General features: G+C 46.1%; 1 protein-coding gene across 3 annotated transcripts; it reads right to left on the bottom strand.

The window, feature by feature from the left end:
- Positions 1-315: 315 nt before the first annotated feature.
- NDNF (neuron derived neurotrophic factor) lies at positions 316-26,712 on the bottom strand. Of its 3 annotated transcripts, XM_054823810.1 has the most exons (5): positions 26,696-26,712; positions 24,567-24,724; positions 4,400-4,588; positions 3,255-3,379; positions 316-2,362 (listed from the first exon to the last, which is right to left on the bottom strand). In XM_054823810.1, the coding sequence occupies exons 2-5, from the start codon at positions 24,584-24,586 to the stop codon at positions 972-974; spliced, it is 1,725 nt and encodes a 574-aa protein (XP_054679785.1). In that variant the 5' UTR covers positions 24,587-24,724; positions 26,696-26,712; the 3' UTR covers positions 316-971. The 3 variants fall into 3 exon arrangements, with proteins under 3 accessions (XP_054679785.1, XP_054679786.1, XP_054679788.1); XM_054823811.1 differs by lacking the exons at positions 24,567-24,724; positions 26,696-26,712 and adding an exon at positions 22,914-23,360; XM_054823813.1 differs by lacking the exons at positions 24,567-24,724; positions 26,696-26,712 and adding an exon at positions 22,632-22,861.
- Between the last annotated feature and the right edge of the window lie 531 nt (positions 26,713-27,243).

The raw sequence follows: 27,243 nt of genomic DNA, 5'->3' as shown, positions 1-27,243 counted from the left end.
TTGCAACCACAACGAAATGGGATCCATTCTCACCCAGGACAAGTGAAGCTCCTTTGTGCTGTGCTGTTCCTTTAGCGTGTGGATCACTGTAGACCCAGAGTGTGCCACAAATACCCCTCCTTCAATGGTCTGCGCTCCCTTGCAGATTTTACCTGACACAGTAACACCTTCGGTCACCTTGCCCAAAAAGATGAACAACAAGAGAGAGACATGTCCCAGCTGAATTCAGTTCAAGTTTCAGCATCCCCCTTCTGTCCTCAAGTATCTTCGCCCCCTTAGAATGTCAAGAAAAAAGAAACAATATATAATCTAATATTTTTAATTTTATGTACAGGAATATAACGTTATGGCAACTTTGTACATGAAATACATACAGTATTTAAACATGAAAATCAACTAGGTAAGAATTTACATTAGCAATGAAACTGCTTCATGTGCAGCCCAGTTAATACTTAGTTTAGATCTGTATTTTATTGGGGAGAGATTTTAATAGTTTACAATCGTAGAAACATAAACATTTAAAACAAGACTCTATAAAATAATTTACAGAAACCCTACCATCTACACTGAGAGAAAGGGTGTATGCCTGTGAGTTTTGTGTGTCAATAACAAGGTAGACAAATGATGTATCTCAGCCTTTTAAGTATAAAATAATTTAGAAGCAGTTCATGCAATACGGAAGCAAAGGAGTGCCAGTTCCTTTGAGGTTTCCTGCTACCTTGGACATCTACTGAGCATCACATGTGGGTCACCGGACACATGATAATACCATTGCCAGATGCTACCTGAGAGCACCAGCCTCAGTTCCTCCAAACAATTACTTATGTAAACATAAATATACAGGTTGATATCTTTTCTACACAGTACAAATACAGGTCACAACTTCTCAGCTGTGCAAGTAGTCAATCCATATACTTGGAAGTAGGATAATGTTCAGACTGGAGTTCCATATATTTCTATGTACAGGGGCACTAACAGAACTTCCTCGTTTTCACCAATTTGCTCTGATACTTCACAGAGTGCCCGCCGTGCCCTATCGCATAAACATCCAGCAGGTAGGACTTGCCAGGCTGCAGGCCTCTGATTGTCTCTGTGGTCACTGCTTTCTGGATGTTCTGGCTGTGGAAGTATTTACAGAGAACCTTTTCCAATTTCTTCCTTGTATCTGGACCCAAGCACTGGTTCTGCTCTCTTTTCTTCTGCTCTTCGTTGTAATTGTCATCCACTTCCCTTTTGTAGATGCAGAATTTGTTTCTCTCCTGCGTTCCCAGCCAGGCCACCGTGACCGAAGAACATGTGCGGAGTTTGTCAAAGGCTTTGATTCGCGTATCTTCAGGAAGAGAAGGAAATGACTGCTTGTTAGGCCTTGTTGTAGCCAGAATCTTCAGCATAGAAGCACCTTTTTTGCTTCCTTTCAGCCTAATGAGATATTTAGCTTTTGCTTTTCCCCGAAGCTGGAACTGCCGCACACCCTCCACATTTTGAGACAAGAGAAGTTTTCCATCTCTTCTAACTTGGATCTGAACAGCATCCAGGCATGAATGAACAGAGAAGGTGACTTTTTGGTGAGACGAAACGGGAGCAAAACGTAGAAATTTGGCTCCCTTTCTCTTGATGAATACATCTGTAACTTTACCATCCTTCAGTTCGACTGTTTTCTGTTTGGCCTCCTCCTTCGTTCTGGCAAAGGTGCCAATGTATGCAGTGCTCATGTTAGTGTTGGTATTTACTGCAAACATGTCAAAGTAGTACTGCGTATCAGGCTTCAGGTCTGACACTGTGAAAATGTTCTTATTCCCGATACAAACTTTATGCAGGTCAACTCTCGGCTTTGAAGATGTCTGGCGCCCAAACTTAGATGATGATTTTAGGAAACCACGTTCTTTGCCAGAGTTGTCTGGGGGAAAGCCAAAATGGGCAAAGTCAAACGGACTGAAATCCAGACCTGGTTTTGGAGCCATCATGAACGCATCATCAGAACTGAGCTTGGCTTCTACAGCGCAGAGGCTTTTGAAATTGTGTTCTTTATTGATGACTATGCAATACTGAATTGGCTGTTTCAGTAAGGAGGCGGTGGGACTTGGTTTCCATGCCAGCGTCACTGTTGTACGTCCCAGAGAAGTGACATCGATTCTGGGATCGTAAGGTAATTCAGGATAAGGTTGGTCCGATTCTGGAGTAGTGGTTGCATACACTTTAAAATGTGTATCTTTCTCTGTCGACAGCAGATCTAGTTGGTACAAACCAGATGGGGAACTGGAGGACACAAAGTACTCAACATCATTGCCTTTGTAAGAGAACAGCTCTGTGCCTTCCTCATTAGTAATCTGCTGTTTCTGTTGCTCAAGAGGTTCTGGTTCACCTAGATTAGAAGCAAAGAAAAACATTTGTACAGACACAATCTGCGAATACAAGACAATAAAACTCTAACAGACACGTCTACATTAAATACAAAAGTGAGACAAAAAAAGGAGTTTTATCTTCTGAGAAAGATACTTCCGTCAAATCAGAGAGGGAAACTGGTTTGGCACTCAGGTTAAAACCAAACGCAAAAGAAATTGCACCTGACCAGTATTAGCGGAGTCTCGTGAAGGTAGCTAATGCCTTCTACTAGACTACTTTGGGCACCCGACTTGGAGATGCCATACCGCTCTGGGGGAACTGACTCCGCTGCCTGTTTCTGGGCTTGGGCCCTTACCTTTGGCCCTCTGAGTCACACTAAAACTTAGTGCCTGAATATGGTGGGGGCCAAAGGTGTGTATACAATACGATGTGATGTGTATGACATTTACCACTTGGATGAGAGGCTCTGGAAGCCAGAGACCTTTTCCCTCCTCAGTAGCAGTTATATGTTTATATGCAAATAAACTCCGCGGCTACAGACGACTCCCCTCAAAGGGGTGAGCTAAGCCCTGCTGCAATGCCAGCCCTGTCTGTCCAGTTCTTATCTTGTGTACGCAGCTCACAGCAAAGCCCCCGTGAAGCTGAGTTACTCTGGGCAAGCACAGTTTGTTGTGGCAGCATGCAGTGCACTCTGTAACTATAACCTCAGCTTTTACTTTTACTTTTTTACAGCTCTGCTGCCAGTTTCCTGCATAAGAGCAGGACTGGGGCTGAAGATCCAAACAGCAGGAGATCATAAAGATGGGCCTGCTGCAAGACTCAGCATCACACCGAGACTGGTCTGAGGGGCTTTGAATCCAGGAGAAAAGTAGGTCTCTGAGGCGCAAGGGAAGTCATCGTTCATTTGTTACCTGAACCTTCTCCACTGGCTTCCTCTGGGAGCTCCTGCACACTCAGTTTCCACTCCAGAGGGGCATCGCATGGTGTCACTGTCACTGCTAAGGGAGTGTTGTCCTCTTCAACCACAAAGAAATACCTAGGGGAAGGTTAACAGACCCATATGTAAATAAATCCCGATGCCAGCCAACTGACAGGGACTGACTTGACATGATCAAGGTTGATCTTGGTGGGGCAACAGAGACAAAAGTGTTAATTACAGGCAAGCGTGTGCAGAAGGAATAGGAAAGGGCAGTGGGCGAGAGCCAAGGAGCTGAGGGGAGTCCCCCCACTAACACGGTGCTGCAGAGTTCACACTTTGCTTCCCTGGATACGGCAGAGGGGCTCTGGCCTCCTGCCCTCCCCTCCATCAGCTTCACTTTTTATCTCTACACTAACTCTACACAGTATAAATGGTCACAAAGGTATAAATGAAGGAAACAGGATCTTTCCTGGAATTTAGAGATATGCTCTTCCAAGCAGGACACACGTTTTATGGTGTGACCAGGTAAGGACCCTAGAAGCCCATATAGATACCTTCAGCTGTCCTCCCACATGCCCCCAAGCACTACATGTCATTTATAGTAAAATGTTTCTCACAGGTCCAGGCTTAAGGAGGTGTGTGATATGAGGAGGAAGGTGGCAACGCTGGTCTTCCCTGAACTCTTTGGAGCCTCAGGTTCTTCCCCAGTCTAACCTCAGTAATTACTAACCCACAGGGTCGAGGTTGGGAAGTGGGGAGTTCAGACCAGACTGGCTTACACTGTTTCTTTAAAGCCCAACATGAAATAATGAAGAGAGACAAGTGTGGTGGAGTAAGCCTGTAGTTCGTAATTTCCTTCCCGCTCCCCTTGCCTCCAGACACGGTTAGTGGCCCCACTTCAGGGAACTTCTGTGGTCTGTGGGAGCTCTGGGCTTGTCCCAGAAATCAAATAAATTGGATAGACCCTCAGCCAGAGAGGCCAGATTGGGATGGAAACTTGCATAGTTATTTACTTCACAAGACAGCACTGGCATTTGTATTTTTCTGGTTTGGATCCAATTTTTATTTCAAAACACTCAGCAAATAAAGCTACTATCTTCAAAGTACAACTTCCTCACCTGAACTAGGTAGAAATACCTTTTAGGGGTGTCTCGGAAGAGGTAGCTGCTAATTTCGGCTCCATCTGGGATGACAGACGAATCATGAAAAAATGCTTTGTCCCGGATCTGCATTTGGAAGAGCTCCTCATCTCTGGTAGGTAACTTCTGGGGCCTGGAGCTGAGCGGCAGCAGCAGCAGCAGCAGCGGGCAGCACAGTAGGAGCATCCTACAGCAACGACAAGGAGTCCCACCTGAGGAGGGCTGCTTGGCTCTTGTGAGCTGATTTACTGCTGGAATGCGGGCACACCTATAACAACGCTGCATGCACTTTATGTTTTGCTGGCACCTTCATTGCACTGCCGTACAAGCACTAGGAATACATATTGTAAGGACTAAGCTTGCATCGTCACAGTGCTTGGATAAAGCATGTAAATAAGATTTTTCCATCTTGAACTGTAATTGAAAGCAAGCCCATGCGCTGGTTGCAAATTGGTATCTCTCCCTCTCATTAAAAAAGAGCAAAAGCCTTCCACATACTTTGGTAGAGCTACGATTTGCCGTAGCAAAAATAGAGCTCGCTGGATATGGGAGCTACAGCGAGCACAGAGCAGATGGAGGGTACATCAGCTTTGCTTTCCTTAGGAGATTTTGGTTGGGCTTCCAACAATCCTTTGAAAAGTAAATATTTCCAGTGAAATTGTCTTTTATAAAAATAGTGAATTAGGCAAACACGTGATATAAACCCACACACATTCAAAGCACATTGGTACTAGCATGCAATTCAGCAGGGCTTAATCCTCAAGCCTGATGGGAATTGCAAAACACAAAAGCAGAGAATCCCTTACAAATTAGGCATAATAATTCATAATCTCAGTCTTTCATTATTATGTCTACAACTAGGTCAGTAATGACTACTCTAACATATACAGTGGGACAGGCTGGAAATCTCTTTTCAGTACAGTAGATGATCTCATATGTAATGGCTCTGGTACGGGAGGGGTAGTAGGGGGGAAACAAAGCCCATTTCTGGTATGAGGATAGTGAGCTTAAATTGCTAAATGATAACATTTTTTAAAATTAGAAAAAAGAATTTTAGGCCATTACCTAAACTGTGTTAGTCACTGGCTTTGGGGAGAAGCATAATAAAAAGCTGAGCTGGCAGGAACAGTTTTAGCTTCTTGTTACTTGGGTGAATGTGCGGTCGTGCACTGCTCCCTGTACTGCACTGTAAGTTGACTACGGCTTTATAACAAACTCTTTACCTTTCAGATCAAATCTGCTGTTGAGATTGTTGGGTTTTTTCCCCTCCGCTTGACTTCTCTCTAATATTTTATGCAAAAATTTAAATGTAAATATGTAAATATAAAGCTCCTTGAGAAGTGGCATGATGCAGTCTAAGCCATAATAAAACCCTCCTCCTCACCCCAGCCCACCCCCCTCTGGCCCTTTGGGAGTTTTCAGCAAGACCCACTCCCCAGCAGCCCCAAAATCCCTGCGTGCCCCTTCCTGCTAGAGGCCAGTGGTCAGCAGCCTGCCAGCCTCTGCCCATCTCGTCATCACCATGTCCCTGCTGCAGCTCGCCACACGTGCCAGCATCCCGAACGCGGGAATTTGCAGCAGGCAGCACGAGGTCTTGTCCTCTTTTTACCCCCAACCTCCTAACGAAATCCCCCAAATCCCCCGTCCTTGCTGCCTCTAGCTCCCCATCCGCCGTGCGCAGAGAGGAAGCTGTGGCATCTGCCTGTCCTGCAGTCTGTCGTGCTCCCAGTATGGCTAAGCACAGCTGTCCATGTGCAGGACAGCAGGTCTGACACCAGCAAGGCCTGCGGAAGGCTATTTTTGCCCTCATATTGCTTCCTCTGCCACTAACATCATTGTTATTTAATTGCTTCTTCCACCAACAGCGCAGGTCCCCCCGCTCAGGCCCTCCTCTCCTCTGTCCCTGGCCCCATTACCTCAGCTCATTCCCACCCCACTTTCTACTGTTTTCTCCCACTCGTGCTGTCCAGCTCAGTCCTTGTCCTTCATCTTGCTATTTTCCCACTGAAACTGGTGATGCAAAAGGGAAGAGAAAACATGTAGCAAACCCTGAATTAACCATAAGCCACAAGTGACGCGTACTGAAAACTCCCTCACCAGGACGCAATTCTTTCTGCGTCTCCTTTCCCTCGTGCCTTCCCTCATGCCAAGGGCTGCTATGCCTTCCTCAGCTTTCTGCCTCCCTGGACCGCAGCATATTCCTGTATTTGCAGTCAGATCCTCCCCTTCCTGAGTGGAAAACCCCAGGAAAGATCAAAGTGAATGCTTGAGGTTCACCTGGCAGAGTTTCCCCTGTGGTCATGTCCCAGGTGGGCACCGAGACTGTGGAGGAGCCCCATGCCCCCTGCGAGCGAGCGGCAAGCGTGCCAGTGAGCTTGCCAGTCGATGGCCCCGCTGTCTTGCAGGGAGCCTGTGCCGAGGCTGCTAAAAGTTATTTTGCAGTTGGAGAAGGCTGCGCCCTTATTTATACAGCGATAACCTGGCGACAGCGACGCACGGCCGCAGTTCCCTGTTTGCAGGGCTCGTAACACTTCATCTCCGGCACTCACTGGTCTCAAATTCTGCGCTTCATTATTGTTTGGGATGTTTTAATAACAGGTTACTGCAGTGCTCTGCCATACGGAAGGGAAAGGAGTAAAGGGCTTTACCCAAGACGTGCAATTGCTACTTATAGTTAAATCCTGATTTAGCTTTCCCAGCATTTGTCAAAATTTATCCCAACCAGGTCCTGACTTAACTTTTGATGACAACAGACATATTTCCTCGAATTCAGACTGAAGTGTTGATACTTATCAGCAAAGTTAATGACATTTGACCTTTTGGAGCAAAGACTGCAAGTCAAAATACTTGCTGACCTGAGTCACCGAAGTCAGCAGAAATCTCCTCTCACACAAAGCAGGATGAGTTTCGTGAGCTCTAACACGCTGTTTATTGATTTTTCAAGTATTATCGTTGGCCAACAGGGAAGAAATTCTTTCCAACTTAATCACAAGAGTTACAGCAGATTATTTGGTTAGGTAAGAAACTCTGACGCTTTCTGCAGACAGCGTCCTCCACATGAACCCCTAGAAACTGCAATCTTATATATTCCCATAGTCAGTTCCAGTGCAATGTAGCCTGTATTAAAATAAACGACTTTTGACTATAGGACTACCCAGACTAAGCTTCACTTCTTAAATAATTTCACTAGCTAATTCACTTAAAAAACTCCTGTAGACAGCAGTTCTGTCCCTGTTAACATCTGTGGTGTAGCGACAAGGTACAGATTTGTCTCTGATTTCTTTATCAAATTGTAAAAGCATTTTGGGTTAAATAACTACAAAAGACACATTCAGGTTAGTTCTGTGATCCCTGCCCAGCCTGGACAGGCAGCACTGGCCCACCCCATACCCGAAATAGCTTGCAAAGATGTCAACTGTTACTGAAAAAGAAAAGTTTTCTAACTTTTGTTCCTTTACAAGCAAATAGGATTTTGGAGTTTCATTTTCACGTATCCAACCTCAGAGGCTTAAAACGGGCCCAGTTTTCAGGCACAACACTTCCAAAAGCGGAACACTTCAACAGCAAAGAGGCATCCAAAATGCACTCACAGTTTTTGCTGTCAGTGTTATACCACACTTTCACACCAGTTAATAAACAGATTTTGTTTTTTGTAGTGCACTCATTATAATTTGGCAGAGTTTTAAACTAAATCCTCTATAGTTTACTCACACAAAACATCAAGAGAAAAGCAAAAAAATAATTTACGCGTCCCATGTATCTTTCTGGGCAAGTTCACTGCTGGGCAATGACTTTGACAGAGTCCCTCAGAAAATGCACTTGCTAGACATGAGCACGTGAATTTGTGCTCTCCCACCCAGCCCTCGGAAACTTCCAACAAACAATTTTCTTGTCTCCGTGTGCCGTGCTCTGAGCTGATTTCATTTCTAGAAGCCAGGTACAAGCTGAGGCCTAAGTGCTGCACTGTAAAGCCATACAAATTACGTGAAATATGTTGTGTGATTTTTTATTCTCCAGACTGTGCCACCTCCTAAATGCCTTTTATTCCCTTTTCTACAAGTTTGTCTTGTTTTCTTTTCTTTTAAACTCTGAGTCAATATTTTATTGATATATTCCTGCTGACTGGAGGGATTTGCCTGCTGTTTATCACTGAATTTAAAAGCGCGCCAAAATAAACAGTCCTAAGTGAAATAATAAGCACCGTTTTCCTTCTCCGGGATTGCAAAAGTGCCCTCTAATGGCCCATCTTTACCTCTCGCTTTTTCCCCAAACTCTCTAACCCGGGGGTGGTAAGGGACAAAGCTGGCACCCCTGGTCCCCAGGAGGTCACAGAGCAAAGGGATCGCTCGCCAGCCCGGCTGTGCCAGGATGCCGACCTTCGCTAGAGGGGAGGGAGATCCCACGCAACAACCACGAGCACAGCACGAAATGAAAGGTAAAAACCTGCCACAGCTTGGAGGGACCAGGGTGGCACATGCAGACACCAGCGGCTCTAGGCCAGCAACAAGAGCAACACTGAAAAACGTCCTTGAGAAAATGACTTGCTTGTATGTTATTTCATTTCCAAAAGAAAGGGGGGGGGGAAGTGTTCTTTTTTCTTCTTTTTCTCTTTTCCCCCCACGCTCTCCTCTTTTCACCCCCTGCAGACTGACCCACTTCAGAGAGCCAGGCTGTGAGCAGGGACCATCCAGGGGGTCCCCATCTCCTCCCAGGTAGGGCTGCTCCCAGCCTGCCTTCCAGCTGGCTGCAGGGCCACCAAGCCCAGGCAGGCTGAGCGATGCCGGGGCAGCGGTGGTCCTGTCAGGCAGCCGGGGTTTCTTTTTATTTTAACCTGGAAGGTGGCAGCCCTGTCCCCAGGTGAGCAGCTCCTGGGCTGTACTGCTCCTCTGCAGACACACTGGTAGCAACAACCACGCTTTGGAAGAGGTTTACTTAATGAACCTATATGTATTTATCTAAATAGATCAAGAAATCAAAAATGCATGCTCTACATTTGGAGTGGGATATAAAGAATTTTAAAGACCTTAAAATCTACCACCTTACCAGAGGTTTGGTTTTTTTCCTTCAGAAAGTATAAACAAACAAAAACAGCAGTCTGGCTGGTTTATAAATTTGAGCTATAAGCACATACATGAAAATTATCTTTAAATCGGATCATAGATTTTATGATGATTACAATTCATTCCTATCTTCTGACTGATTTACACTTGGGCAATGAGCCTCACCTGACCTTTCCAAAAATGCCATTTATGCAAGCCCTCTGTCCAGCCTTTAAGACCTTTGCATAACAAACTTCACCTATATGAAAGGCCTGCAAATATCAAGGTAAACCGCAATTATAAGCAGAAATGCTGAGGGTAATTGGATTTGCAACTGGTTTAGGTTCCAAGTTGGGGGACAAATTAGCTGGGGCTGCAGCAGCACCTTGCAGGCTTTTCCCATGGGCTGTGGGATCAGTGGGGTGGGAGCATCCTCAACCAAAGCTAGAAACGGGCAGCCTCAGGGGCAGATAAAATGACCCCATTTTTTATTTCACTGATTAAGCCTATAGTATTTTCTCTCTGCCCTAAGTAAGCCATTTTTCCCAGCAAAATATAGCAGTTGCGCAGGGTGTACTCCATGAGGTATCAGAGGCTCCCTGCTTACATCCTGTCACAGAAATCCCACCCAGCAAGCCAAGAATCCATTTTGTTTCACTGTTTGGGATCAAAGCAGTTGTGTGCTCCCGTTTGGACTTCACTGTGTGTTTATTTCACGCACAGACACGCGCACTCGCAGAAAGGCTCAATGTCACCACATTTACCCATGCTCCATAAAAAGGGAGCAAGAGTATCAGATTTACCGCGTGCGATGCCAGTACTATTCACAAATCATCTTGAAGTGCCTTGATCTATGGAAATCATTTGCTTTACTTCTCAACTGTCTGCAGGTCACAGAGACCTGTAAAGGATTTACAATAACAACAAAAGAGATGATCTGGGTTTACTTGAAGCAAATGCATCTGGAATAAATAAACTCTAATGTTTAATTACTGAGAGTGGAAAGTGCATGACTGTAATTTAGTGAGAATAATTTCAAGGCACTGCCTGCCACAGTGCTTTTGTGTTGCACTTCTTCTCTTTTTATTGTATGGATGGTTAACTTTTTTTCCTCCTTCCATCCTATTTTTAAACTCTGGTGTGTGGGGGGTGTTTTTAGTTGTTTACATTACCCGTTCTACATCTCATAATAAGTCTGTAGATTTATTGACGTGATTTAAGTCCAGCTTCGGAAATAAAAGGGCACTATGTGACTTCTTTGACTTATTACAGCAACACTGCAAGTAAAGAGACTGTGAGCTTTCCCATTATACACTTCATTTCCAGAGATACATAACACAAATATATGCACCTCAGCATACAGAGTTATCACCTCAGCAACAGAGGAGTTTAAAAGCACCTACCAATTTCTATTGTAATATGATTAGTTATTTTTAATGTGCAAACAAGGAAAAATAATGCCTTTGACATTTTAAGTATTTACTGGGAGCTGCTCGGTTTGTTTGTTTAGGGGAGACCAGAGGGAAAAAGTGAAGGCCTGCCATTTAATACTTACTAGTCCCTAAAGGATCTGGAAAACATTTGGTATGCTTTTCATTTGAGTTTTTAAAAAAACAAAAAAACAAAAAAAATCAAAACAAAACCAAAAAAACCACAAACACCCCCCCCCCCCCCAAAACCAAAAACCAAAAAAATAGCGCTTTTGAAAACTTGTTGTCTGGTCCTGCCTCATGCCTGGGGAAAAGAACGGACCACGCAGGGCTGCGGGAGCCTGGCCAGAAGCTTGGCCAGCGCAGCTGTAGCCAGCCCCTCCGCCAGAGATGTGCACCAGCCCAAAGCTTTTCCCTACGGAGCAGCAGGGGACAAGGAACGCAGCCCCGACAGGGACACAGGGGTGTATTGCTGTCTCCGTGGATTTTAAAGAGAAATATTTTTGTGTAGCTCTGCAGCCAGCTTGACGTGGCAGCTCCCATTGGCAGGACCGGCTGTAACTGGGAGGGCAGGAGCATTTATGGACCTGTAATCCGTGGATTAAAGCTCCCTAAGTACACACGGACACGATGGACTATAATGGTGCCTTTGAAGCATTTAGGGTCTGCCGTGTCAATAATCTGTGGATTAACCAACCGCCTCGTGCAATTCCAATTCAACCTGCGATTTTCCTTTGCTGGGCGAACTGTTTTAGCAAAGCAAATCACAGCAGCATGGGGAAAAAATCCAACTACATAAAAATAAGAAGGTATGAAGAAATAGGGTACATTTCCACCAAATCTTAATGAACAACAGTGGCAACAAACTACAACTTAGGGGAGAGGTTAACTCCAAAGGGGTAACATTGTAAAATGCAGAGCTGTCTCAAATTAGATATGTTGAAAAGCAAACATACTCAGGGAGATACGGTATCAAAAATCAAATTTTACATGGACTATTTTGTTTCTAAACCGAGCCTTATTTATTTTTCCACTTTTAGTGGAAACAGATTCAACTCTGATTACATCAAAATCGCCATCCTGGAGCTGGTGGTAGCTGGATGCTTCAAAAAACCAGCTGAGCCAGGAGATGCCATTTGGGACACTTGAGGAAATGCCTCGTAGTTTTTCTTTTTTCAATCAGAGACCACATACCAGCGCTTCTCTCCTTCACAGTCATCCGGACCCATGCGACTCAGCAGTGAGCATCAAACCCAAACAAACAGTGAGTCCCCAGCGACCTCTGTTACAATGCTCAGTTGTTCTCTCATACCTCTGCTTGTGACGGGATGGCAGCGGCACGGGAAGAAGGGATGTGCTGGAGCACTGGGTGGCGGCCAGCTGGCAGCTGGCCCCCCGTGCTGACCTCCGCTTCCCTTGGCCGCTCTGGCACAGGCTGGCCTGTGTCCTTACTATTGTACCTGCTCATCCTCCCAAGCCTGTACAAAATCCCCAGGGAGCTGGACGTCACTCCTGGAGAGGGCATATGTCACAGGACAGGTGAGTGGTACCAGCTCTTCCAGAGGAAAATCTCATGTCAGACGCCCAACTCAGAGAAGGGGAATTTCTTCCATAGTCTTAGCAGAGGTTGTGTCCCAGTAGGAGAAATGAGATAAGGCAGAGAAATCTGAGTTTGCACAACTCCAGGCCATTTAAGATAAGCAACCCTGAATGCCATGCAGCTCTACCACAAATCTTTCATCACAAGATCTGGAGGTGTTTTATAACAGAGAGTAATTATTATCCCCTTGTTACAAGCAATAAAAGTGGGGCAGCAACTTTCCTTGTTCAAGGAAATCCCAATATAATCCCTTCCTTTAATCATAAAACAATAGCTACTTTCCTCGGCCAAGTCATTCTGCCTTCAGCACAGCTCTCTGAGTGCATGTTACTGTCTCCCCATAATGAATTTCAGCAAGGGGATTAGCGGCGAGGAACACATACGAACAATTACAAATTACAACCAACACAAGCATGTTGGTATTTGGTACGGAGTTTCCCACTGTTTCTCTGGAAGACTTCTGAATGACATTATGAGCAAGTGCCCCTGCCAAAACCCATGAGGGACAGGGATGACTGAAGTGTCAGGGTATGATAAAGAACAGGAGCAGAACCGTGGTCCATGCATCCTGCTGTCGAACCCTCAAACCACCAGGGCTTATGGCTGGAGGTCAAAAAGCGCTAAAACATAAAACCAAAGTCATTAACTGCATTAACTACCGCAGGAGTTAAAGTTGCTTGAGCTGTTCCTAGGGCCTGGGAAATACCCCTTGCGTGGCAGCTGCACGCGGCCAACAAGGTGTTTGTTAAAGGGGAGAGAAATCAGGGGCTCATGCAGGGCAGGGAGCTGCGCGAGAGGCAGCGACAGGCAAGGGGCTGTGGGTCACCGGTGCAACTTGCAGGGCAGGAGCCTCTGGCCCCTCCAGCAACAACCGGAGTGCACGTGTTTTGTGGAAAGCATGAGCACACTGGAATTGCTTACACACTGCTTCCCTTCTACTTTTTGGTAGACAATTAAAACAAGGAAAATTGCTGACTACTTTGAAACCCTTTTAAGCACACAGAGACCGATTCCCTCAGCTTCCATCAGACACAGTTTTCTTCAGCATCAGGAACACCACTACACACGTACATAGGATTACAAACCACAGCCAGCCCAAGTATGTTAGTATTCACGCCCACTTCCCTACCTCTACGCACACAGTCTTCCTGCAACAGCTACTCAGAAATTCTCATTTGCATTTCTACTATATTTTCCTTTTTACTGCCTAGGCTTTCTTAGTGCTTCCAGGCTAACCAGTAACAACCAGTAACACCCGCAATAGCATAGAGAGCAACAGCAGCAGCTCTCCAGAAAGCCCTCCGGCAGCTGGAAGAGTGCAGCAGGACAGCAGCTCCAGTAACAACCCCCATTACAGTGCTCGTGCCCAAGAGGAGATTCTCTGATCCCTGGGGAAGCGACTGCATCCCTGTGCTGCAGTGGTCTGCAGGGGCAGTGGGTATCTCGGAGCAAAGACAGCAACGGGCACTCACATAGAAACCGCAGCAGGCATCTGGCATCAAATGCAACCGTAAGGTTGGATTCTAGGGTTTTTCAATCCAGGAACACTCATAGTTAACTAGATATGGGACAAGGAGAAAATAGAATTTATATGAACAGGGGGGAAAAATTATTCCTATTTCATTCTGTTCTTTCCTGTATTTTTTCAATCTTATCCCTGTGTTGCTTTTAGTTACACCTGGATCACGTAATCCAGATCCGCAGCTGACTCCAAAGAAACTATGATGTTTTCTACTGAATTGAGAGTCTAGCCCATATTACTTATGACCACAGTAATACATGTTATGCTGATAAGCGATCCCCCAAAATTTCCATTTCTTTAATTATTATCAGAATCCAAATTTTTCTGAGTGAACTTACTTCCAAAATTGGATGCAGTTTTAATATTATCTGCCTTCAGCTTTAAAGGCATGTAAAGAAAAGCTTAGGCCCTACAAGTCCTTAATGAACCCTTAAGGTGCTCTCTCATAATGATTTGTTACGTATCACGGTAATTCACAGATGTTGTGTCTAATTTTCCCTAGTTGGAAAAGGGTTGCTGAAAATACGTAAACATTTGTCAAGTGTTTGAACATGGAAACTATCAAATGTAGTGCTAAAGATATTGATATTTACATATTTCTACCAGTGCGCTCAGCATTAGAGCTGGCAGACCTCAGCCACAGTTACAGTAGCAAAGACTTTCCAAGACCCTGCATGGCTATCGTCCCCCACCATCTCCAGAAAGCAGCACACACAATTTCTTAGTCACATCATTAGCTCTGGTGACTTCCTCAGAGGCTGTGGTGGCTGAGAGCACAGGGTGGCCCATCGCAAGTGAACCTCATCACAGGGAGGACGATCAGCCTCCTCACTTCCCTGTGTGTCATTCAGAAAATTGCCTCTTTTGCACGCTCACTTCTATTCACTACATGGGTAGGGATGAGAAAAAGCAGGAATGCTTATGCTGGCTAAATTCTGCCTACCAGTATTTATTTCCTTAGCATCCCATTTTAAAAAAAGACACGAATTCCTATAGAGGGCAACTCAGTAAATTAACGAGAATTGTTAGTGAAAGACGTTAGCTGCTCTGAATTTCTCGACGCAGCTACCTGCAGTCACCTCCGCCATGGTGTCTGCCACTTTCCACCGCCTCCAGAGAAAATCCAAACTTCTCCTTCCCTCAACGGCCTGCCCATTGCCTGGTGAGGTGGGGAAGATTCATCCTGCCCAGAGCATGGCCCCATTTCCTAATCCTCCTGCCACCCGCTGGGACAAATGACAGCAGTGAGGGCATCAGTTGTTCATCAGCGAGTGGGGACCCCGGGGGCTGAGGAGCCATGAAATGCAGAAAGGATTCGCCTCCAAAGGACAAAACGGTACTTGCCCAGAGAGACGGTAAAGCACAGCCACGGAGACTGCTGCCACAGGTGGGCCTACAGTCAGAGCCGACACGTGCATCCATCTGAAGAGGTTACAAGACACCACAAGTCCAACGACAGCTCGCCAGCCACCAGGCCATCGTACCAAAGCAGGATAGGAGCATGTTTGGGAGCTGCCAGTCTTCAGGGTGGCTTTCTCACATTTTTTTGGTTTTCTAAGCAGTGGACTTTTGCACGACCAAACCGAAAAGTCTTTCCCAAGTGCAAAAAGATGGGCGCTATGAAAGGACATGCCGCAAGAGTTTCAAACCTGCTGGGGTAAACTGCAGAGCTGTGATACGGGATCTCAAAAATCAGATTATTGAAAGGGATGGTTTCAGCTCCACTCTACTGCTGGGCCAGTGTTTATTTGTCCAGGCTGGCAGGTGAAAGGTTACTCCTTTATCTAGTTACTGCGAACAAAAGCGGAGGGAACACATACGGGTGGATAGATCAGACTGTCATGGGTAAGTGAACATTCAAACGACCCCAAAACCTTCAGGGCTTCTTATGGTAACCATACAGCCTTGGGGAAAAGAAGGGAAAAGAAGGGAAAAGAAGGGAAAAGAAGGGAAAAGAAGGGAAAAGAAGGGAAAAGAAGGGAAAAGAAGGGAAAAGAAGGGAAAAGAAGGGAAAAGAAGGGAAAAGAAGGGAAAAGAAGGGAAAAGAAAGAAGGGAATTTCTGTCTTCAGAGATGGCTGAAATGCATGCCAAGGGAATTTCCTTTCCTAAACTGGAAAGACGTGGTGAGAGCTGTGGCGTGGGACCCAGTGCTGCCTTCTGGGGTACCCCTTCACTAGTAACTGGAAATGGCTGCGAGATGCTTGGATGAAAGTTACTGCTAAAGGACAAAGTGTTATTTCAACATCGCCATTAATGTTCCATGGTAAAAACCAAAAAGTTGTAAATTCCAAAAAGTGTCTGCTCGTTGGTGCTTGCATTTCAGCAAGACCAAGAGGTTTGGGCTGGAGGTGGGTGGGGGCTGTGAGCAAAAGGTTGAACCAGAAGGATGTTTTGGCCTACTGGAAGTATATCTCACTGACATGAATTTTCCATTTTCTAGTTAAAGCCGTAATTGCCTGGATTTTCTTATAAACACTTTGCAACTGCTTTTTCTTAAATGAGTGGGAATTAGAACGCTCCATAAATTAACATAGCACATTTCTTTCCCTGAGCTTGCTGCCCTGCTATCACACACTTGCAAGAGATGTCTCGTACTCTTGCTTTAAAATACCTTCTTAATTCAAATGTTAAATTAAGTTAGACTTGTTCACATGACGTGAAAGGGTCTTATTTTTCATAGTATGAATTTTTTCAACTATTGTACTGTAACAGGATTATAAAAGTTTTAATTGACTGACATTAAATCTTCCCCACAAAATTGTAACTTTAATACCCCCTAGGACTATTAGAATTTTATTCATTATATCTCATTACTGAAAAATCAGTTTGAGAGAGCCCCTAGGGTCTTCCCCAAATAAGGATAAGATCCTATTAGTTCTACAAATCATACTCAAGTAAGTAATGCTTACCCAGGAGAAAAAGCCCACAGGGAATTAAATGCAGATTTAGTAGCCAAAGGAAGAGAAAGAACGGGGACTAGAAACCGTTAATGCTGCTCACTGATGTTTTCCTTCACATCCAGAGACCAGCTGGCAGCTCCGAGACACTTGGCTTTCCCGCACCATCATCATCCTGCTCTGTAAACTGCTTAATTTGCATCAGGTTTCTGGATTTCAAAACGCTGAGACACGTTTAGACTGTTTGACTATAAACAAATTAGCGGTAAATCTGCTGCACCTAAACAAAGTAGCAAGAGAGAGAGAGAGCACGCGCGCTCATGTCTTCACCATATTCCAGTTGCTTTGTAAAAACAATCTACCCTGTTTAATAATCCCTGCAGACGTGTGTGAAGAACCTGCAATCCCCTTGTGCCTCCCGCCTCCCCACCAGCCTTTGCAGCAGGAGCAGCGGCTGGTCTAGCGCTGCTCTATTTTGGTACCGAGCAAGTTAAAAGTGAGAAGGATGAAAAGCATAATTTTTCTCACCCCCTAATAAAGTTTCAACCCCTTTAAAGTTACTTTTCCTTAAATAAAAAAAAAAAAAAAAAACAAACGCTCAATTAGACGAACAATGCTTTTCCCCTGTAAATCACAGGGGAAGTGTCGGCCTCGGTGGTGTGTCACATTGTGAGCGTGCGAGGGTCACGCTGGAGGGGCACTCATATCCGGACTCGCGGAGTGGGGAATGAAGTAGGGAAGATAAATTATTGCCTTTTGTTTTTCAGATTTCCAGGTGCTCACAGTAAGCACCCACTGCTTCTTATCTCAGCTGTCACACAAGCAACAAACATCTCTCCAACTACTGAATTTAATTATCCTAAAACCCAAGCAGTCCCAATCCAGGACAAAACCCAAACAGCTCCACGTTCTCTTGAGCAATCTGTGAGAAATGCTGAAAATGCTGCAGTTACCAGAGCGCTCACCCCTGCCTGGGTGGAAGGACACAGCCCACCGAAAGATGCTTGGTGCGGGATTTGCCTGCATCCCTCTGGTAACTCAGGTATATTTTTGTTTATCGAAGCAGTCATGGATTAGGGGCTGGGTTCTCAGACCACTCGTGTTGCTGATTACTCAAATGGCATGTAATACCCATCCTGTAAAATGTCCCCCCAGAAGACCATCACGTTTTTGGTGGTTATAGTATCAGCTATCTCACACATGAACTGAAAAAAAAGACGCTTTGCCTGCTTCTGGCATGTCCCGTACGACCGACGTGCTCCCTGGGGCACAATCAAAGCCACCTAAGCAGTCACGAGATTTTTCAGTTGGTTCCTGTTACAGCTCTGTGTTAACATTTATCTTTCTCCTGTTCAGTGGGTGTCCTTGCATACTGCAAATTAGAAAATTAATTCTGAAAGAACAAACTTCTTTTTAATATTAACTCTCTCTCCCCCTCTTAATTTATTTCCAGCTTTAAGCACGTTCTCCTGGAGTTATGATTTACTACCCTGACCTATTTCCCAATCTAAGGGCAAATACTTCCTCTCCTAATGACATCTTGTTAAAGTTTTCAAACATAACATCTCCTCAGCTTTCAAAGCTCCTTCCATCCATCCATAAGCATTAGCTTATTTGAGTCATTTTCTCAGGCAGAAACTCTCCCTGTTTGATCTAATGAAGATTTTTGTCATAGTAGTAGTGTATTCCCAGTCATGATGTAAAACAAAGAGTGGGGAGCACAGCTTCTGTACTCTGCCTTTTCTCCAAGGCGATGCTCACTCACCACACCACTTATTATTTAGCAGAGCTCAAGGAGTACTTGAGTCCCCTCTCACTGGTCTTACCTAAGATATTCTCTTCCTTTAACATAATTCTGATTTATTCTCCTTTCACTCTTGCCTGTTCAGTCAGTGACACCAAAATACAGAGCTCAACAGCATTCAGTATCACACAGAGTTCTCTGTAAGCAAGGTAAACGTTAGTCTTACGTGCTGTCTATACACTCTCACACAAGGCTTATATTCCAAATATGTATTTCTTGATATATAATTAGTGAAGGTTATCATCCTCGATGCTGGGCATTCCCATTAGTGTGTGCACCCTTCTGTAAGGGTTTGTAAACTTGTTTTCTTACATGAAGGAGGAGGCCCTTCCCTCCTTCAGTCAGGTCTCCCCTTCTCCTCTGCATTTTATAATCAAACAGAAAAAGAAAGCAAAACCTCCTCCGTTATTTTAACTCTCACAAGGGGTTGAACTAGTAGCCCAGAGCAGCTATATAGTCTTCCACATTAATAACATCAGCCCCTTTGAATGCATTGAACAAGAAACGTGCAGTTTTCATTAGACTGCCCTTAATGCAGAAAACGTGCACATTCGGCAAGGTCGAATGGAAACCCGCCATCTCTGGTGTGTCCATCGGTACAAATTAGTAAATCTGCCTCCTGCAAAAGCAAGCTGGGGACTGAAAAGATAAATACCCATTTAGTGAAACAAAATAAAACCAGCTCTAGAAAGATGCAAGACCCTGAAGGAGAACTGAAATAGTCCCTTGAAAATAGTGAAGTAATGGGCTTACAGTTTTATTATTCGTATAAAGTTTAGTGACTTCAAAATGAATGCGAAGCCAAACAAGACTTGTTATCCCACTAAAATCTGTGCTGTAACTGAAGCCAGTACCCAGATGTTCTGTGGTAAAATCTGCCGCTTCGCTGCATAAAAGCACCACATACCCTGATGTACAGTCCTGGCTTGCCTTTATCCAAACCTACTTAGATTCTGGATTATTTTTCTAGCAATCTTTTAAACTGCCATGGGAAGCATAAAAGGTGGTCTCCTACAAAACTGTTTGGTACCAGCTTGAAATGTAACCATTTGCAGAAATAAATCAGGATTTCTTTTTAATAAACTGTTTATTACCAGCCTTTTGGAACATAAATTGTAGAAGAAAAAACAGGCTCTGAGTTTAATAAACATCTCATCTTTTTATATATATTAAGGCAGAAGACCCTGGCACATTTCAGAGTAAAACACCCGTCGAACAGGCTCCATCCAGCCCTATCGAAGCTGTGGGATAGGGAGCAGAAGGCCACTGCGTGGCTGGAGGCTCGAAATCACACATTGCGCAGCCAAGGTGAGCCCCCGCTCCCCCCGGCACCATTAACCCATCCATCACTAGCTTCAGCTCTCAGGGCACCTCCCAGGAAGGGGGTTATCCCTTCATTTTCAGGGGACCTCTAAGGTGGACAAACCTTTTAAGGAGGACAAAGTGGACTTGAAGGTGCTGTTTCTGCCCCTACACACAGTTTTGGTATACAAGCCGGGATGCTTTGGGGCATCCCGGGCTCTCATCAAGCCGGCCAGGAGCACAACAGTGCTGAACAAGGCCCAGGGCTCTGATGAACAGGTCGTGGTGCAAGCAGACCTGCAGCACCGACCTTGCCTGCACCACTGCATCCCCAGCCCAGCTCACAGGAGGAGGAGAGGCGCATTGGATGAACGCTTAGTATGCTGTGAAGGCACTTGAGCCGAACAAGGAAGGCAGCACAGGCGTTACGTGATTTTGAACAGCTTGCTTGACAGTTTGCACCATATTGTATTTATAAACATTGGGGAAACCTAAGTGCTTTTCCTTGGTGTTTCCGAAGCAGTCATGCACAACAAAACAAGTGTGCACAGCGATCCTACACAGCTCTGCCTCACCTCCATTGATAACCTTCTTAAAATTAAAAAAAAGGGCCCATATTAATCTCTGTGGGATCAGCATCCCCCACGGTGTTCAAATTCCCTCTCAAACTGCGTATCTGATCACCAAACCCCAAACTCCCACAGGCAGGCTAGGGCGTGAGGTAACTCGCTGGACGATGATGCCAGCAGCACGTCACACGTGTGCCACTGCCTGCCAGGTGTGGCTCACACCAGGGAACAGCCAGCTCCTCTCGCAGGTGCTGCAGGGCATGATGTTTCCCCAGGCAGGCATAGGACACACGTGTCGTGTTACCTTGCTGGCAGGGCTGCGATGACACACTGGTGCCCATCCTCCACAGCAGAAAAATCAATGGATTTTCTATCCAGGGCCGCACAGAAACAGGGACAGCGTGATGTACCCGCAGTTGTCATCACGGAAGTGTGACAAGGCTGAAGGGTTTTTTCAGACTATTATAAAACTCTTTCAAATTAAGAGTGGCTTGTTATCTGCCAACACAGAAATTCCACAAGGAACAGGTATCGTTCTTCTCACAACAGGATGAAACACAGCCACGGGACCCCAAATACAGTACCCACACGTGATGCACTACTGCACATTTCTGTTTCATCATATTTTTAATGGTCGAACTAGAACATAAAAATCTCTCAGTGTTTTAAAAAGTCCTCTCCTCCTTCAAATATTAACAAGTTTTAAATTCTAGACACTGCTCTAAGTACTCACAGAGACTTTAAGTGGTACTAGAAAGCTGACCTTGGTAGCTCTCCTCTTGCAGGTATGCGTTTTGCTACGAGGTAGGAGAGCGAGGCCGGGAGGATGAGGCATTCCTGACAAGAAGCAATTCAAAATGCCATTCCTAAAATAGCTAAGAATCAGCAATTTTCAAAGTAGGCTGAACAGAATCACAAAGTTTTTCTCCCTGCTTCCTTACAGCACAGCTAAGGGTGCTGATGATATCTAACACCCAAGCACTATTTTTACAGAAACCAGGTTATGGCCAAGCCAGAAGCGCCTTGCCAGGGTCACTAGCATATAAATCACTTGCCACCAACCGCCCAGGGAGGAATTCACCCTCAAATCGCTCCCATCTCTTCCAGTTGTACACAGATATAACTCCACCAGCTTGACCAAGTATGAAATCGCTAGGTAGGGTAGTCCATCCTAAGATGGTACCGGATAGGGCTGCCAACGCAGCCTGACTGTAGGATGCTCTGATAGAGACACAGTGCCACGTTTGTGTCACTGAAGGTCGCCTGGTATCTGCTCGCAAAAAGCCAGCCGGGCCAGGGAGATCAGTGTCTTTATGCTGGGGACCTTGCCTCCCCTCTGAGCTTGCCTCCTACGGCTCAGTCAAGCCCAAGAACGACTATACTGTGTAAACATTTTAATTAAAGATTGTAACTAGATGCTAACCAGATCCTTTGGTGAGGAGGGAAACTCCGAGGGACGCTGCAAGCTTCACAACCCGCTCTCTGAAACCAGCCTTACAGAGGCTGCCTCATGCACGTAGGTGCCCATGGGGATGACTTCCACCCTGGCCAGCTCGGCACGGACAAGATCACGCTCATCCCAGGCACCGTTCTGAGGAATCACGGCACGCTACCATTCCAGTGTTAAATACATCCAGAACAAAAACATTCAGAGAATCACTGCTTTTCAAAAATCTGCGCTAGCCTTTAACTGTGAAAGTTTAAATACATAAAAGTTTTATCTGCAAGTGATTAAACACCACTTTGTAGCCATTGTCTCCGTGCTGTCGAAATAAAAACACAACCCAAGCTGCAAGTAGCAAATCTCAGCACTTACCTCCCACTGTCCAGTTTTCCATTTACTTTTTTGGTAGCCACTTTTTTTCTTCTTTTTTCTCCCCCCCCCCCCCCCGAAATCAAAGTATGATGCTAGCAAAGACGGAGCTGTTGCCTGCCTGGCACACACCCGCTCAGCAGCAGTGCCCCAGCGCTGGAGGAAGAGCCGGGGCTCCCGGCGGCAGCCCAGGCTGCGGGGTACCGGCCACCGCGGACTGAAAGAGGGCAAAAACGAGGAGGAAAAAACAAACCTCAAAGGCGAGGAGGGGATCCGAGAGGGCGCTGAGGTCCTACCGGCAGCATCCCGCAAAAGCCGCGTCGGAGCGGTGCCGGGACGAAGGGCTCGGGGCTGCAGCCGGAGGGACCGCGCCGGGGTGGCCGCTCGGTGCGGTGCGTCCCCCGCCCCACTTTGCCGAGGGGTCCCGCAGCCGGGTGGGGGGCATCGCGCCCCCCGCCAGCCCCCGCCGCCCCGACGGCAACGGGGGGAGCTGCGCGGGCGGCCCCGCTCCCTCGCCCCGGTGCCGGTGGCTTACCTTGCGGCGTCCGGTACCGTCCTGTCCTGTCACTCCCGGGGGAGGGAGGGCTTTTTTTTTTTTTTTTAGAGGGGTGGGTGTTTACCTAACCCCCCCGCTCCGGCGGGGACAGGCTGCAAGGGGGCTGTGTCACGCACGTCCCTCCGCGCTTTATAGCCCCTTCCCCTTTCCTACCCCTCCCCGCGGAAAAAAAGAAAAAAAAAAAAAAGGAAAAACTATAAAAAACAGGGAAAGGAGCCGGGAGCCCCCCAGGGCACCCGCCGCCGCCCGGGGCGAGGGCACTGCCCTACTTCGCCTCCCGGGAAGAACCGCGGAGCGACTGAGCGGCGGCAAAAGTTTGCAGGAGGGGCGCGGAGGAGCGCGGAGCGGCGGCGCCTGGCTCGTCTCGCTGCTGCCGCCGGGGCGGGCGGCCAGGGGTGCCCCGCGGGCGCGGCCGCCCCGCCCCGCCACCGCGCCGCTCCGCGGAGGGGCGGGCCCGCGGGGGAGCCCCGGTCCCGCGGCCCCGAGGGGGCGGCCCACGGTCCCGGGGGGGCCTCCCCGGCAGAGCCGCGCCGCCCGGCTTTGTGCCGCGCTCGCCTCCGCTGCTGCGCTGCCAGAAGCTACTCAACATCCATCTTGGAAGTGTTATCCTGCCTGAAAGTCGGGCCGGGGTGACTCGGGGGGGACAGGGTGGGAGAAGGAGGGGGGGCAGCACTCCCGCTTCTTTATCAAACAGCCGCTGCTTGAAGGGGTTAGGGTTGCGGGAATGCTGCGGAACATCCTAACAGCAATGGATGCGGGAGAGAGGGGTGGAGAGATGGTCAAGGATGCGTGAGAAATGGGATTTATTAAACCCTCCTGCAATTTAGCAAATGGGTCTTGGAGCTGCATATGCAACCTCTCCCCTTCTCCCTCGTTATGTTTTGATCAGAGGCAGCTTGCAGGTCCGGGGAGCGAGGGACATTTTTATTATTACCTGGGAGCTGCAATGAAAAGGTGGAAAGTATCCTTTGCCTTTTAAAAACAAACCCCTCTCTCTTTTTGTTTCTTTTTTGGCACATCAGTCATAAAAATACTAAGTGCTACATAAGCACTAAACAAGTTATGCCAATAGCAGCTGATGGGTAATTTCCTGAAGGTAATCATTCCTTCCCCTACTACTTCAACAGATTTGCGGAGCAAAAATAAAATAAAAATTCCTTTTTTGCAAGGCTGCTGAGCAAATCTGACAGGGAAGCCTCAGTGGAGGGACACAAATTGTCATATTCTGTAAGATGACAATCAGCTTCACTCTGTGAGGACACAACCCCCAAAACAGCTCATGTCTTCAGGGACACGTAGCTGTCCAGACCTCTGCTAATTGCCATTAGTTACTGCCACTTACCTCCCACTCTGTCAACTCACAGAGTAGCGGGTTCGCTCGCTGCAAGCCAGTGAGCACTCTGCCCAAGGGTCTGCTCAAAAAATACAAGTTCTCCAAAAGAAACCCAGGATTAAGAACCTCATGGGAGCTCCCATACAGTTATCCTTCTGTTTTCATGTCCCTATTTTTAAGTATTTTACAACTATATTTGTCATTTTCAAATAGGTTCAAGGGTAAGAGTTTGGGGAAGGGAGAAAAGACACAGAAGTTTAGAATTAATTTATGCATGTTTAAGGAGAACCTAAAAATACCTGATATTCGCACACTGCATCCCGACTTCTTCCTTTCTAGAGGATTGTTTGCCTCCAACTGCAACAGCTCAATACAAAAAAATTCAGTAAACTACATGTGCTCCTCTTCTGCTGCAGAAGACGCAGATATTCAATCATCCAAAAATGGGAGAATCTGACTAAATAAGAAAGCCAACATTAGTAAAGAAAACCCGGTGCAATCTCACTAGTTTTTTCCCAAGCCTTTGGAGCATGCAGGAGCCAGCAGAGAGGGATGTGCTCAGGTGAAGGCAGGCAGCTACCTTCGGGTACAATTCCTGGCACAACAGTATTCTGTAGAGCCTGCAAAAATGGCTGGCTCCGGTTTGAGGTCATTAGAGGTAAAATATTGCTACCCAGCCAAAGAGCTCTTGAGACTGTGTGCTTCACACACAGGCAAACCGATTATTTTTAACTCGAGGACAGTTTTAGTGCTATTGTTCTTAGAGGGTATTACTGTTTGTGATTTCAGGGGAAGCAAGATGACATCCCTGGGATATTATTTACTGAGGTATGTGAATACCGACTCCTCTGCGTATAGATAACTCTTTTTTTGGATGCTTGCAGTTCTACCTCTATTGCAACTGTAAATCTCTATCATAGCACAGCACGACTCCCAGCCACAGGAACAGTTAAAACACTTTCAGAACAAGATTCACCCGTCTCAAAATTTACAAGGTACAAAAATATTAAACACAGACATGGAAGGTGGATTTGGGATTTAAATGCTGAAAATTACGTGAATGCCTGGGAGGTACTAGGACAGCCAGTTAAATGGAAACCAAACAATGAAAGCCCAAAATATGGAAAATTCTTGTGGGTAGGTGTTTCCTTTTAAATCCATTTAACTGTCCCAGGTACTATCCCAGCACCTAGGAAACTGGCATTGAAATGCTACCCCTTATTTCCAGAGATGATTCATGTTTGTACAATCTTTACAGGAACAGGTCTCAGGTATAGCAGCATACAACACCTGGGGCAAGAAGTCCTGGACTGTAAAACGCTGTTCCTTATGCTGATGTGACAAAACTGAGAAACTAAAGGGGAAGAAGATGGGCAAACCTCTAAATGACTTGGCTTTGGGCACTCGTCTTCTTCCACCCTCTCAAAGGCTTCCAGGGAACTGAGTTTTACCAGCAAAAATGGGTGCAAGAATTAATTTCAAGAAGTGCATGCTAAATACCAATGACAACCAAATTATTCATTTGCATGCAGTCGCAATCTATGTCTGTAGCTGTGGATCATTTACTCAGGGGCTGAAACTGTTTTGACTTAAGTGAGCAAATAAATATCCAAAATTTGGAACATCTGTAATTGGTTCACAAAGGCAACTATAAACCGTCTGGGTAACAATTGCGTTCTTCATGGTTTCACCATGCTGGGAGACCCTATTAGAGCAGACGGATAGGTGCTACCAGAAAACAAGATGCATGTTATGTATTATGGAGAAAAAGAGGAGGAAATGTTTAATAAGCTATCCAGTGAATAAATCTGAATAATAAATCTTTCCAAAACAAAAATGGAAATGGACAATTGGATATTCTAGGAGGAGAGAAAGAGGGATAATTAATCATATAAATAATTCATTGCAAATTTTAGCACCCAGTGCTGCTGTGCATTTGGTATGGAGGACAGATGACACTGTGTGTGCTTGCATGTATGTGTTTAATTGCATGTATATATAATCTTTTTTCACCCAATTATGGGGTTCTCATTGTGATGCAGATCTGAAGATCTGTATCAGTAATCCATTGATTAACATTTGTTGCTAGGGAAAGGGTATAATTACCTATTAACCTCAGAAACTGAGATGCTAAACTGGACTTATCAATCAATTATGCCTCACAGGCCATGATGAGTTTTAGTTATGCAGCATCACACAGTGCTCATGCTCTCAGAAGAGGAATGGGTTGGGCAGCAGGGGCCTCGAGAGGCATCTAGGAAGTGTCTGGCTCAGTAGCTGCTGCTGTCTTCCCCAGAAGAGCAATACATGAATGCCCAGGTGGAGTCTGAGCAGTGACAGCATGCAGGTAAGTGATAAAACCGAAATAATTTGCTGTAAGCAGAGAGGTGATGCTCCTACTAGCAGTAAAAACACTGGTGTTGCTTACTGGGTTCTGCTTGCCTGAGGCTGAGCCACAGGTTTCATCTGAGTAAGAGGTCAAGTTTTTCTTCTGTCTGTTAGGCAGCAAGCAGGTGCTGCTTGAAGCAGAGTGACCTGCATGAGAGGTGACAGCATTTCAGGGCTGGGCAGAGCACCAGCCTGCGAGAACATCTTCCCCCCGTGTGCCGCTGCTTTGCCAAGCCCAGCCAAGGCAGGCAGGCAAGGAGCAGCACACCCAGCACACTTCCACCAAAAACCCGGAGCTACTGTGACCAGCAGCAAGACAGCGTGAGCATCCTGCAAGCGCTCTGCCGGCTGCCTTCTAGCCTCAACTACGGTTTATTGTTCTAATAAGAGACATTTTCTTTACCCTATCGAGAAAAATCAAAAGCACGTGCAGCAGTTGGCGTGCAGCTCGCGATTTAACTCAGTATTTCTCCTACATCACTCAAAAGTGCTGGTGGGAGAAGAATAAAACAAGATACCTCAACAGCAGAGCGTGGTTAAAACAATTTCACGACACCCTGTTACATGCCCTCTAGGCTTTACCAAGCT

The sequence above is a fragment of the Grus americana genome, chromosome 4 (assembly GCF_028858705.1).
Source record: "Grus americana isolate bGruAme1 chromosome 4, bGruAme1.mat, whole genome shotgun sequence".
NCBI classification, from domain to species: domain Eukaryota; kingdom Metazoa; phylum Chordata; class Aves; order Gruiformes; family Gruidae; genus Grus; species Grus americana.
This window is presented reverse-complemented; position numbering and strand designations above follow the sequence as displayed.

What these genes read in the sequence shown, in the direction of transcription:
- NDNF (XM_054823810.1), bottom strand. Translation starts at nt 24,586, where the DNA reads ATGCAGTGTGCGAATATCAG. An exon ending in ATGCAGTGTGCGAATATCAG is followed by an intron (nt 4,589 to 24,566) that starts GTATTTTTAGGT and finishes TCGTTGCTGTAG; the next exon opens with GATGCTCCTACTGTGCTGCC. An exon ending in AGCCAGTGGAGAAGGTTCAG is followed by an intron (nt 2,363 to 3,254) that starts GTAACAAATGAA and finishes CTTCTAATCTAG; the next exon opens with GTGAACCAGAACCTCTTGAG.